This window comes from Eumetopias jubatus, unplaced genomic scaffold, assembly GCF_037043125.1.
Source record: "Eumetopias jubatus isolate StellerSeaLion01/CBP00866 unplaced genomic scaffold, mEumJub1_p1.0 scaffold_1, whole genome shotgun sequence".
In the NCBI taxonomy this organism is placed as follows: domain Eukaryota; kingdom Metazoa; phylum Chordata; class Mammalia; order Carnivora; family Otariidae; genus Eumetopias; species Eumetopias jubatus.
In genome coordinates this window covers 132356026-132368102 of record NW_028274807.1, presented here as the reverse complement: position 1 = coordinate 132368102, position 12077 = coordinate 132356026, and the positions used below count along the sequence as shown (strand labels likewise).

Sequence of the window (12077 nt, the reverse complement as noted above, 5' to 3'; positions counted from 1 at the left end):
TCGACTGAGAAGTTAAAGATTTCTGTATATACATTTTACATGTGCAGGCATTTATTTCAGAAAACAATTATTTTAGACTTTATGCCAAAGACATTAGCAGTAATGTGCTTTCATTTAAAACATGGACATGGCAGGTATATATTACAGACAAGGTAGAACCATGAAAATCGCCTTATAGAATTAAACCTGAGCAAGATTATTTCCCTTGCTGTCTCTAGAGTATTCCAATTCAAAACATACATTCCTTCCTACAGAAAAAGATATTCAGATTCCTTAGTTGAAATTAATTAGCATTCAGAAACCAGATAGCATGTTTTTGGGTATTCATGAGATCTCTGTTTGAAAAAAATGTTTTTAACTTGTAGAAATGTGTTGCAACACACAGATGGGAAGAAAAAGAAAAAAAAATCTCTTTAGCAAGCACTGTGTGTAAAAGGAATATTACATTTTGCACGCTCCTGATTGCTCTGTGTAAACAGTTTTTGACATCTGTCTTTATAGTTTTCGAGGAGAGGAAGACTTTGTTAAAAGAATCATTTTTGTACAGCAGTCACCATTTCAGTCTTGCTTTACCTGTATTATGAAAGCAGATGGTCTGCATGTCTTTTGAATATTTATAACTATCAAAAACAATCTCTTGCTATTCACCCTTAGGCTTATGAGATGTCAGGACTGTTCTGGTTGAAAAAAATCATCCTGGGTGTTTACAGAAAGAGGATTACATTAAGCTGAAATGACTATACATTTTCCAGTTTAATATTTGTCCATCAGCTGTTTAATCGTATTTAGATAATTGTGTAAATAAGATGTTGTAGCCTTTGCCCTCTCAGCTGATGGAGCCTGAAAGCTTTAAACATGGGTGAGCCACCATTTTGTAGATGCTCTTGCTACTCCCACCTCAGTTAAACCGTCAGCAAGTCCTTAGTAAGTTTTGATCATGATATCCCAGTCCTGTTTAAAAAATATAGAGAGTGCACAAAAGTCAGTATGGAGATCAGATGAAATGCTAGGGAGCTGCTGGCTTCCGGGACAGGCTGTTTAGTTTATTGGAGTATATTGTAATATGCAAATATGGTACAGCACTTCAATTACCCTTTAAAGATGACATGGCTTTCTCTTTATTCTCCATGAACACGCAGAGCTGGGAGGGTATTTTGGAAAACTTTTGGTATAGTGGGGGTTAACTGTTTTTTGACTGGAAGCTGAGCAATCAGAGATAACAGCTTTTGCTGTGGTTGGTTGATTTGGCAGAAAAGCATGAACAGTTTTGGTTTAAATGATTGAATAACCTGATTAGCATTGTTTTGGGGTGGGTTTTTTTGTTGTTGTTAAAGGCACAACAAAGCAATTTTAAGGGTAATCAGATCCCTGCCTTTCCCTAGTTGATAAACCTTTTTTTTTTTTTTTTTCCTCCAGAAGGCCTCACCTCTCCCTAAACCTCTTCATTGGCTACTAAGATGACCAAGTAGAAAAAATAAAACAACCTTCCTTCAGTGTCTAAATGTGTTCTAAATATATATACCTACAGCATAGTTATATTCTAGTAGGGTTTGAAAGAATATATACTATCTTGAAAAAGGATATGACCTCAACCAATTCCTTATGGGTTTTTTGTTGTTTTTACTTTTCACATTTGGAGACCTGCAGTATTTGAGAGCAAAGGTTCAGAATGTTCTAACTATATCTAAGTCAGGCTTTAGAAAAATTCCACCCTTACCTTTTCACAATTAGAAAGGTTATAAATAATGTATTTGGCTGAAAAGGCAGCTCAGCCTGTGGCAGATGGTATCATTCTAGAGTACTGGGGTTTCTGTGAAGATGGCATTCTTTCAGATCGGAACTTCAGCAGACTCTCAGAAAGAACCGAAGCTCTTCATAGGGAGCAGACATGTGCTTTATGGATCTTAGAAAAGCTTACAACTTGGCTCCTAGGATGAGAATATTGTGTCACACTGGGGTTATGAGACCCACAGCCAATTTCTGCCAACTTTCAGGTTGCGTTTCCCAACACTGGAAGCTGTGGGCCTATTCATTGGTTGGTGTACTGTGTGGCCTTTGAACTTGGGATTTGAGCCGACTGAGCTTGGTCAGCCTGATTATTTTATTCCCTGAACACTGACATTCTACAGAGACCGGCCACTGAATAGGAAAACTTACGATACAAGTTGTGCCTTTTTCCAAGTGCTTTGGAGAGCTTGTATAAATAGACACCGAGAGAGAGAGAGAACTGGAATAACATAACCACCAAGCACTGCGACTTCCGAGACATCTGTGTGGATGTATTTTGAAAAACCTGGGAAGGGATCTCTTGCAAATTAATGAACAAAGTTTCTTTAAACTATGAGTTCTATCATGACAGCTAAAAGTGATGTATTTAAAAGATTCATATGACAAGCTGCCATTACTTTTGACCTTTAGGAACAAAAAGAAAAAAAAAAAAAGGATTTTCTGGTAGCCTGCAGTAATGGCTAATTTCAGTGATCTTTAATCCTTTGATTGATCACCTAATACGTGCCCAGCCCTGTGGCGAGTCCAGGTGAGAGATAAGACCCAAGACTCACAGCTGGAAGAAGAGTGCTGCGGAGGTGCTATCTGCCGGATGGACACTAAGTCAGGAAAGGCTTGCAGAAGTGGGGATCCCTGAACTGTGTCCTGAAGGATGAGCTGCTATTAGCCTGAGAGGGGAGAGGGCATGGCTCGAAAATCCACGTCACAGAAGTGGTGTTTGTCTTCCTGAGGCCGGCTACCAGGTACAGGCTAGCCTCACCAGATACTGCCAGACTGGACTATTGAAAAAAAGGAGGGGAATACTTTTTTCCTTTGGTGGTTTTCTCATGGTCCCTTTACCCGACTTATAACTTAATAAATTTAGTTAGTGTACTCTGTTCTTCATAAGAAAATGTATTTGACTTAAAATACTTCATTTGAAAATTCTGATACTCTTCTGTTATATAAAGCATAGTCTTTTGACTGATCTGAAATGTGATCATATAATAAAAGCCAGTGAGGAGGAGGAGGCGGCAGAGGGTTGTCATAGTAATTAACATCTCTTAAGTCCATACTCGGGTATGTTCCCAGCTCTGTGCTAATTGCATAACATTCATTATTTTATTTATTGTCTGTGTAAGTGTAGATAGTATCTCTCTTCATTCTTTGTCTAGTAACTTGCCTAGTGCTTGGCACCTAGTAGGAGTTTGGTAGTTATATGCTGAATGAATGAAAAAAAAACATGCCCGAATGGATGGATTCTCAGAACAACCCTATGAAGTGAGTGCTGCTATGATTCCCATTTAGTAAGGGGGATTGTGATAGAATGAGAGTCAATTACATTGAACAAGGTCACACTGCCAGTGTGCTACACATTTTGGACTTAAATGAGGATTTAGCTATTCTCTTTCATCAAATGAATATTTAGTGTGTGTTTAGTATATGCCAGACATTTGGGCTGGAAAAGAATATGGAGACCCAGAGCTGCATAAACTCACAACTTAGTGTAATCTGTTTAAACCAGAGTCTTTTTTTGATTGATATAAGAATCCTAAGCATCTCTCCTTAAAAACGTGGATGTTGGTCTGCCTCCCCCCTGCCTATCATCCTCTAGGAAAAATCTTACCCCCCCCTTGATTTTGTTATTTGTGTTATCCAAGTAATAGGCGTTTCTTTATGATTTTCCAAATTTAAGAACCAGTACTGAATATGATCTTTCAAACGCCATGTGCCCCACAAGATTCTGAAATCTCTCTTTCTTGCCCCTGAAACCCATAGTCCAGTCAGATGCCACACCTAAGTCTCCAATAGGGATTTTACTGCAAGAAACAAAAAGTCCTCATGCAGTGGCCACTTGAGCAGTTTAGTCTTACAAATTACTGCATATTGTTCCAATAAAAATAGAGGTTACCCCAAGTTACCCTGAATTATGGAATATTTCCCAGCCCCCTGAAAGCACAGAAAGTCAGAGAATTTCAATAGTGGCTTTGGCATGTGTCATACCCTGCGGATTAGCCTTTTGATTTACATCTTGCTTAGGCTAATATTTACATTAATCAGAGTTTCTTAAGCACACACCACTTGACAGAGTAGAAAGCATCCAAAAAGTCACTTAAGGACAGAACCTTCCAAGTTAGGGTTAAATAAGGGCAGGAGGAAGCTTTGATGATCATGCACATATGGATATTATTTTCCACATATGGATACTAATGAACTACATAGCACTATTACATACGGGCTCTAATGTTATAAAAAATATTTCAGATGGGTTGTTTTTCCACATACCATGTATTCTTCCTTTTGTCCCCCCATATATTTTCCACTGTTGGTCTCCTAAATCACATTAAATTGAAGTCATCTGTTTATGTATCTGTCTCCCTAATAGATGGTAGAGTTCTTATAGACAGAGGCTGTGTCTTAATCTGCCTTTGTATCCCTAGTACTGGCCAGGCACATAGTAGGTGTGCGGCAAAGAGCAGATTTCATATACAGAACTGTTGGCAAACTGAATAGACTGTCAGAAACCTCAGCAAAATTTAGGTAATTCCCATACATTTTTGAAAACTAAGACATAAACTACATCTAAAACTTGTATGTACTATTGTATTGACATTTAAGAAACTGCTAGAATGTCTAGGAATAAGAGTAATAATGTCTTAAAAATTGGACCAAAGTGGAAGAACATCAACTGTCATCCATTTGCAGAATCACCATTATCCATCAGCAATCTCAGTAGTTTTATTAGTGTCTGACTTTATTGATCCGTTATTACAATAGAGTAAGTGTGATTGAAGCTGACGGATTGTTAACTGGATCAGGTAATCTTCTGGCTCTGGTTTTGGCAACCTTGCTAAGTATCTTTTTGTACTCTGGACTGAGGGAGGCTCTTAGTAAAATTGCAAGCTACTGGATTAATGGCAGAGAACCACGAGCACATTAAGAATGTCTTTTTGGAGAAATAAGATGACTATAAAATATAAAGTGTCCAAAAAAAAAAAAAAAGATATCACGATGCCTCTTAGGTAGCCATGTTTTGCATAAATAATACAACTTCACAGGAAATTCTTCAAAGATCCCCAAGAGTTACATATTATAGGAATGTCTTCATGTTACAGTATTAACGCTGATACTGGATCTGGTCAGGAGAATCAATAATAACCAAAAGAACTCTAAATTAGAAGTAGCTTAGAGAAGATAATGATATAAAAATACTTTTGTCCCCAAACTGGCTTTTCTGGTTGTTCCCTGTTTTCCAAACAATGCTGCTTTCTGTAAACTATTTTACCATAGACCAACTGAAGTCTGAAATGTAAGTTCTCAGGTTTCTATACAGAGGAGTGGGGGAAGGATGGGTGGTGCATTTTATTCCTAAAATATAGTTGGGAATTAATTGAAGCGCTACTAGGTAATGGGTGTTAGGGTTAAAAATAACAATGAATTAAGTTACTGAAATTACCGTAACCAAAATTTGCTGGCAAGAAAACATTTTTGTCTGTTGAAAATGAGTTTAAAAAAAAAATCCTCCAAAAATTATTCTCATTCCTGTCTTTGTTTTTATATGTTAAACTGTTGACTTTGTTTTCAGGGTTTTTGTTAAAAGCAGAATGAAGACAAATGACAAAATAGGTCATTTTCTCTTCTGTGGTATCCTTGAGAAATTTAGTAAGCATGAAATGTGTATATTTTAAAGTTTTATGGTTAGTTTGAAATTCAGAACTTGGCTTTACTGTACTTGAAGCTAGCGGTAAGATTGTGGGATGTTTCTTTCTCTGAATGAGGATCTCTGTGAATAGTTTGTTTTTTCCTTAAATGTGGTCAGTTAACCTTTGAAGAGTGTTAATGTAGTTAATGCACCTCCATTTGAAACCCAGATAATTGGAGTAGAAAGCGCAAGTGGTGTTTCCCAAGCCTTATGTACACTCAAATCCCCTGGGGATCTTGCTAAACTTGTAGGGCCCAAAATTATGCATTCCTTTTTAAATTTTTTTTAAAGACTTTATTTATTTGTGGGGGAGGGAGAGAGAGAAGAGCACCTGAGCACAAGCTGGGGTGGGGGGATGGGGGGGAGCGGCAGAGGGAGAGGGAGAAGCAGACTCCCTGCTGAGCAGGGACCCTGATGCAGGGCTCTCTCCCAGGACCCTGGGATCATGACCTGAGCCGAAGGCAGATGCCTAACCAACTGAGCCACCCAGGTGCCCCTAAAATTACGCATTTCTAATAAGCTTCCAGGTGATGCCAATATTGCTGGTCCCTGGGCCATACCTACTTTGAGTAGCAGGGATGTAGAGTACAGTCACTTAACCTCAAAGTAGTGTTTATTTATGAATTGCAATCATAAAGTCATCTTCACGTACTTGTATTTATTGGGATCAGTGAGGGTTTGTCAGCCTAAGAATAGATGACATTGATAGAAGTTCCATAAATACTAGAGCAAAGTCTGTTGGTTTGATAGCTTTATACTGGTCTCAGTGGACTCTTGCTTTCTACTTAAATAAGCATTTGATGCGCTACTTAATGAATTTTAAGAAGTTGAGGCTTTAAGCCAAAGTGCGAAACAGAAATGTATTGGTACTCAGTCGATTAAAAAAAATACCATTTACACAATTGAAATCATTTTTGTGTTCCATCTTGTGCTGATATGTATTACAAATGTTTCCCCCCCTCTTCATGCAGAGTATGATTTCTTCCATTGTGAACAGCACTTACTATGCAAATGTCTCAGCAGCAAAATGTCAAGAATTTGGAAGGTGGTACAAACATTTCAAGAAGACAAAAGATATGATGGGTAAGCAAAAAACTGTTGCAGTGGTGGCTACATACCATTATGTGTCATTTGGGGGTTTATCAAAGTCACATCTAAAGCCAGGGCTTGTGATTGCCCAATTAGAGATCAATTTAGAATGTTTCTTTGAGGGTGGGGAGTGGGTATGAGTATAATGAGATAATTAAATTCAATAAATGTTTGTGTTTAAATCAGCCAAACTGACTTGGTTGTCAGACATGCAGGAAATCGAGGCGGGAGGAGGGAAGCTGTCATTTTTTAACATCTCAGTGAAGACCTAACCAGGCCTTGAATAACTAATATTAGCTATGATTTCTCTCAGAGATAAATCATGCTTTTATGTGTTTTGTTTTTGTTTGAGAGAAAGAGAAAGTGCCTATTTTTACACCCAATTTTTAAGGAAATTAAATTGTATTTATAGTTTCCACAATTGAGATCAAGTGATTTTTATAGCTCTCATCCCCAGCCCCTCTAGATAGGCACTTCGGTGAGCACACGGCTTCGCCATCCCTACCAGAGACCTCACTACACCATTTCTCAACTTTTAATTCTGGTGTGGCTGCCCATCTTCACATGTAACTTCAGGTCAATATGCATTATGCAGGAAATGCATTAAAAATTATCGGCAATGTAAAAAACGACAGATAAAAGTTGTGTGTTGGGCCTGAGCGTTTCGATTATGACGTTTTCTCCCTTTTGAGTTTGCTAGTGTTGCAAAAGCAAACACTGTGATCAGGGTTAATGTTTTAATTTCTATTAATGCTTTCTTTCACGTACCCGTACCTTCCAAATAATATAGGAACGGGATGTTTAATATGCATAGCATTGTGCCCTGTTTTAAATCTGTTTCTCTTTCCTTCCATTGCATCCATTTAATAACAACAACAATAATGACTTCTTCTAAAGATTTTAAGAAACAAGAGAACCTGAATTTTGAGCATGTTTTAGCTTTTAATATTTGAAGCAAAGCCATCCATCTACCAAAACAGATTCTTTGCCTTTTATAGCTTAGAGCTGTAATGAAGACAATGCATCATTTTTGGAATAATTGCTTGAATTACTATTCCCTGTGAATGGCCCACTTGGGCTGATATCACTGGTAGAAATGGAAGGTTTCTTTCCCAATTCTTAGTTATATTTTGCATATATCAGTGATTATGGCAATATGATAAGTTCCTCTAAATATAAAGCCTGAATATTTAATAAAAAGAGAAATGATGATTAAAATCAAGCCAGAGTCTATACATCAGAAACGTGGTGTGCTATTTGGAAAAGACTCACCTATTCACATATACAACAACCATGCTCGGCCTTTCCATTTAAGAGCATCAAACCAGTCTCTTCCTTGCAACAGCAAAGCATTTGACATACTTACAGCTGACTCTCAGCCAATCCACATTAGAGACCTAGCCAAGGGAGAAGCATTCATCCTGGTAGGTGATAATAAATTGCAAAATCGTGACAGTATCACCATTGTACCAGGATGACTCCCCGCCCCTTCCCTGAAAGACTGTCTTTAGCATCTGGTGATAGCCATAGCTTCTTCAAGAAACATTTGGATTTTAGCAATAACTGGGTATGCTGGCTTGCAATACAGTAAATCATTTGCTTCATTCTCTTGCAGATATACTTGCCACCCATGATAGTTAGAATTAAATGAAGCAAGCCATATAAGATACCCAAACCAGTGTTCAATATGTCCTCAGTTATTATTACTTATCATTATGATCATTTTATTTATTATATTGATTACTTCTTTATATATTCATGGCTAGGTAAAAATTGAACGTAGATAACATTTATGTCCTCTTTTTCCTTTTAAACCTTTTGCCTTGAGTAATAATGGTTAATATATATCATGGAAAAGTACATGTATATTTCTTTTTTCTTTAGTGCATGTATTTTTTTAGCTCTGGTTGCTATTAAGCAATCTGTGTTCTTCTAGAAGCTATTTTAATTTAAAATAGCCATTGCTTATAAGCCTTCTTGGAGTAGTAAGTGAGAGTGAATAATAGTTTGACCCCAAAACTAGTCACATAGAATTTGAAAATAATTAATTTTATGCCTTAAGTCTAAACCGCATTGTAAAATTGGACCTGAAGTACCTGATGGTCCCCCTTTCAAAGTTTGTAGAGTTGTGCAGAAGAAGGAAGTAAAAACATAGCCATTGAGTTCCTTCTGGAAATTTTCTTAGTTTAATTGGATCTTTAATGTGCCCTGTGCCTACTGTCTGTATTTAGGAAATGGTCAGAAATCCTTATCAGTACCATCGCTGTTGGCTTAACCTGACTTTCCTTTTGTCTACTTTAGTAGAAATGGATAGTCTTTCTGAACTATCCCAGCAAGGTGCCAATCATGTCAACTTTGGCCAGCAGCCGGTCCCAGGGAACACAGCTGAGCAGCCTCCGTCCCCCGCACAGCTCTCCCATGGCAGCCAGCCCTCTGTCCGGACCCCTCTACCGAACCTGCACCCTGGGCTTGTGTCAACGCCCATCAGTCCTCAGTTGGTCAACCAGCAGCTGGTGATGGCTCAGCTGCTGAACCAGCAGTATGCAGTGAATAGACTTTTAGCCCAGCAGTCCTTAAACCAACAGTACTTGAACCACCCTCCCCCTGTCAGTCGATCTATGAATAAGCCTTTGGAGCAACAGGTTTCAACCAACACAGAGGTGTCTTCCGAAATCTACCAGTGGGTACGTGATGAACTGAAACGGGCAGGAATCTCCCAAGCCGTATTTGCACGTGTGGCTTTTAACAGAACTCAGGTCAGTTTTGTTCTCTTGGTAATGTTTCTCTCTCTCTTTTTCTCTCTTCTTTCTTTAGTCCCATCTTTTACCAATGCTTGTACTTTTACTCCGTGTTAACATTTGATTCTTACTGTCATGTGATCGTAATTGTCTGTTCTCGGGGGTGCCTAAGCTTTATCACTCCTTTCCCTGTCATGAACCTCCAAGAAAGAACTATATACAGATCGATCTTGATTCAGGGGCCTTGAAAGAATAAATTCACTGTCAATTATATTTCAAACTGGCATTGCCTATCCTTTTACATAATGAGAGCACAGGCTGGTAATAGTAGCAGATTGAGAAATGTTTCATGATTTGGCCGGGGCCGTTGGTAGGACTCCTGGCTTCTAGCCTACTACTGTCTTTCCTGTTACCCCCGTGTCAAACATGACTATGTACATGTGCCCTGTTTATGTTCCAGTACAACTTTTGGTGGGGGGAACCCAAAAACATTGTGGTACTCAATAGCAATTTCTGCCATTTAATTTGAACAGCCGTTGGGGGCAGGGAGGATACATATATGTATACATATGGCTTACGAACCTCAAGTGTTTCTTAGCTTTGTCCTCTCCCCCTTTACATTATTGTTAGTATTTCTCCAGACTTCATTCTTTAGATAGAGATCAGCAAATCTTTTCTGTAATAGTCTAGATAGCAAACATTTTAGGCTTTGAGGGCCGTAAGAGCTGTGTCAGTGTCCTGTGTTAGGCAGCCACCGACAATAGGTGAATGGATATGAGTGTCCTGGTGTTTCAGTAAAACTATTTACAAAACTGGGCCCCGGGATAGGTTTGGCCGGCAGGCCTTAGTTTGCAGACTTCTCCCTGAGATCTGCATACACCCCCTCGTATTCACACCTTTGTCCTCCTGGGCAAATACCTGTGAAGATATTATCAGCAGGGAAGATGTTTAGAGGGACCTGGAGAAAGAGTGATAATATGATATGGGAAGGCCTTAAGATGAAAAGCCCGAAACAAATCCATTCTATTAAATTGTGAATGAGAGGAATTTTTTATTTCTTTTTTTGGAAATTAATATAATATGTATGGTGTTTATTTTTGGCCCAGGCACACTAAAAAAACCAAGAGAACATGTAACTTTGATTAGAAATCAGGACATTATGTCCTTCAACTTTCTTGTTTTACCACTGTTATTTCTTTTGTCAATTTGTTTTTTGGCCTGATTCATACTTTCTTTTCATATTTAAGTTATTTTGTTTATTACATGATTATAAGAATGAGATTCTGGTACAAAAATAATCTAGTATTAATTCCTTGTTGGCAGTTTCCATACCTAGGAGAATCCCAGCAGTGACTTATTTTTGGCTTGCCTTAACTGGACTGAAAGTTAGGAGGCCTGACAAAGCCTTTAACTAACTTAGTGTTTGTTTTCACTTTCTTTATCTTTTTTTTTGTGCATCATTTGTCTTTTTTGAAGGGTAGTTGCAGAAGGTTATGTCTCAGGTTAAGACTGTATGATTTTACCTAGTTCTCTATTTTTACAACTTAAAAAATGTGTTCATTAGTAGCTGGTAAATTTCATGATGCCATATTCAATTGGGAAGCAGTAATTTAAAGAATTGAATGAATGAATGAATGAATGAATGAATCAAGAATCAACCTCTAGATAATCCCATTTCTGGCAGCATTCTTTATTTTTGGAAATAGCAGTGACTGCTAGTATTTCTCAGTACTGGGCAAAAAATAGGTCTCTATATAAAAGATCAGTAAAATGCTTTCAATTTAATTGAAAGCCCACGAAGACTAACATTGACATGAACACAAATGAAATACAGATTTACTGATAAATGTTTTAAAAATTGAGCAATTTGTTATTTCTTAAAGCACTAAGGAATGTATTTTATATGGTGAAGAATGACAAGAGAGATTAGCTGAGGGATGTGTGAAGTCACTTTCCATCGGTACAGTTTTTCTTCTCTTGGGTTTTGATGTCACACCATTACTCTGAAGAGTTGATCACTTGTTCTGCATTTGGTTCTCACACTGACTGATTCCATGGATCTCTCTAGGATTTGCTGCTGGAAAGAAGGCAGAATTAGAATTCACTCTCTTTTTTATGCTATATTAATCTCTTTGAAAAGATAGTTATCTCTGTGGTTAACATCAAAAACAGTGACTTAAATTTTTCTGAGGGTGGTAGGGGAATGAAAACAGTGACAGCTTTGGTATCGAGCTCTCTTTATTAAAAAGAGCTAATGTAGAAAAAAGTTATACCATAAAAATTATTTGGAGCCCTGAGTGATAGAAGGATTTGGTTTTAAACCTTTATATTGGTAATTGGTATCCTCAGTCGAAGTGGATATTGGCCATATTTGAAGCTGTTTGACTTAAATAAGTGTAATTTTCTATGTATATTTAAGTGTTCACTTTTGGGGAACGAGCTCTTAAACATGCAAGCATACATGTGTTTTTGGTGGTCATACTTAAAAACCACACACACGCACGCACGCACACACACAGCTGCATTTATTTTAATGATTATACATTCATATGAATGCATGT

General features: G+C 37.8%; 1 protein-coding gene across 8 annotated transcripts in view; it reads left to right on the top strand.

Annotated features, from left to right (window-relative positions):
* The window catches only part of SATB1 (SATB homeobox 1), a 98937-nt gene that overhangs the window by 41818 nt on the left and 45042 nt on the right, over nt 1-12077 (top strand). For 7 of the 8 annotated variants that reach the window (XM_088026324.1, XM_028099055.2, XM_028099050.2 and 4 more), the window contains 2 exons: nt 6661-6772; nt 9080-9534. In XM_088026324.1, coding sequence (XP_087882450.1) covers nt 6661-6772; nt 9080-9534 — 567 coding nt within the window. The remainder of the gene's footprint in view (nt 1-6660; nt 6773-9079; nt 9535-12077) is intronic. The other variant, XM_088026338.1, reaches the window with a different exon arrangement.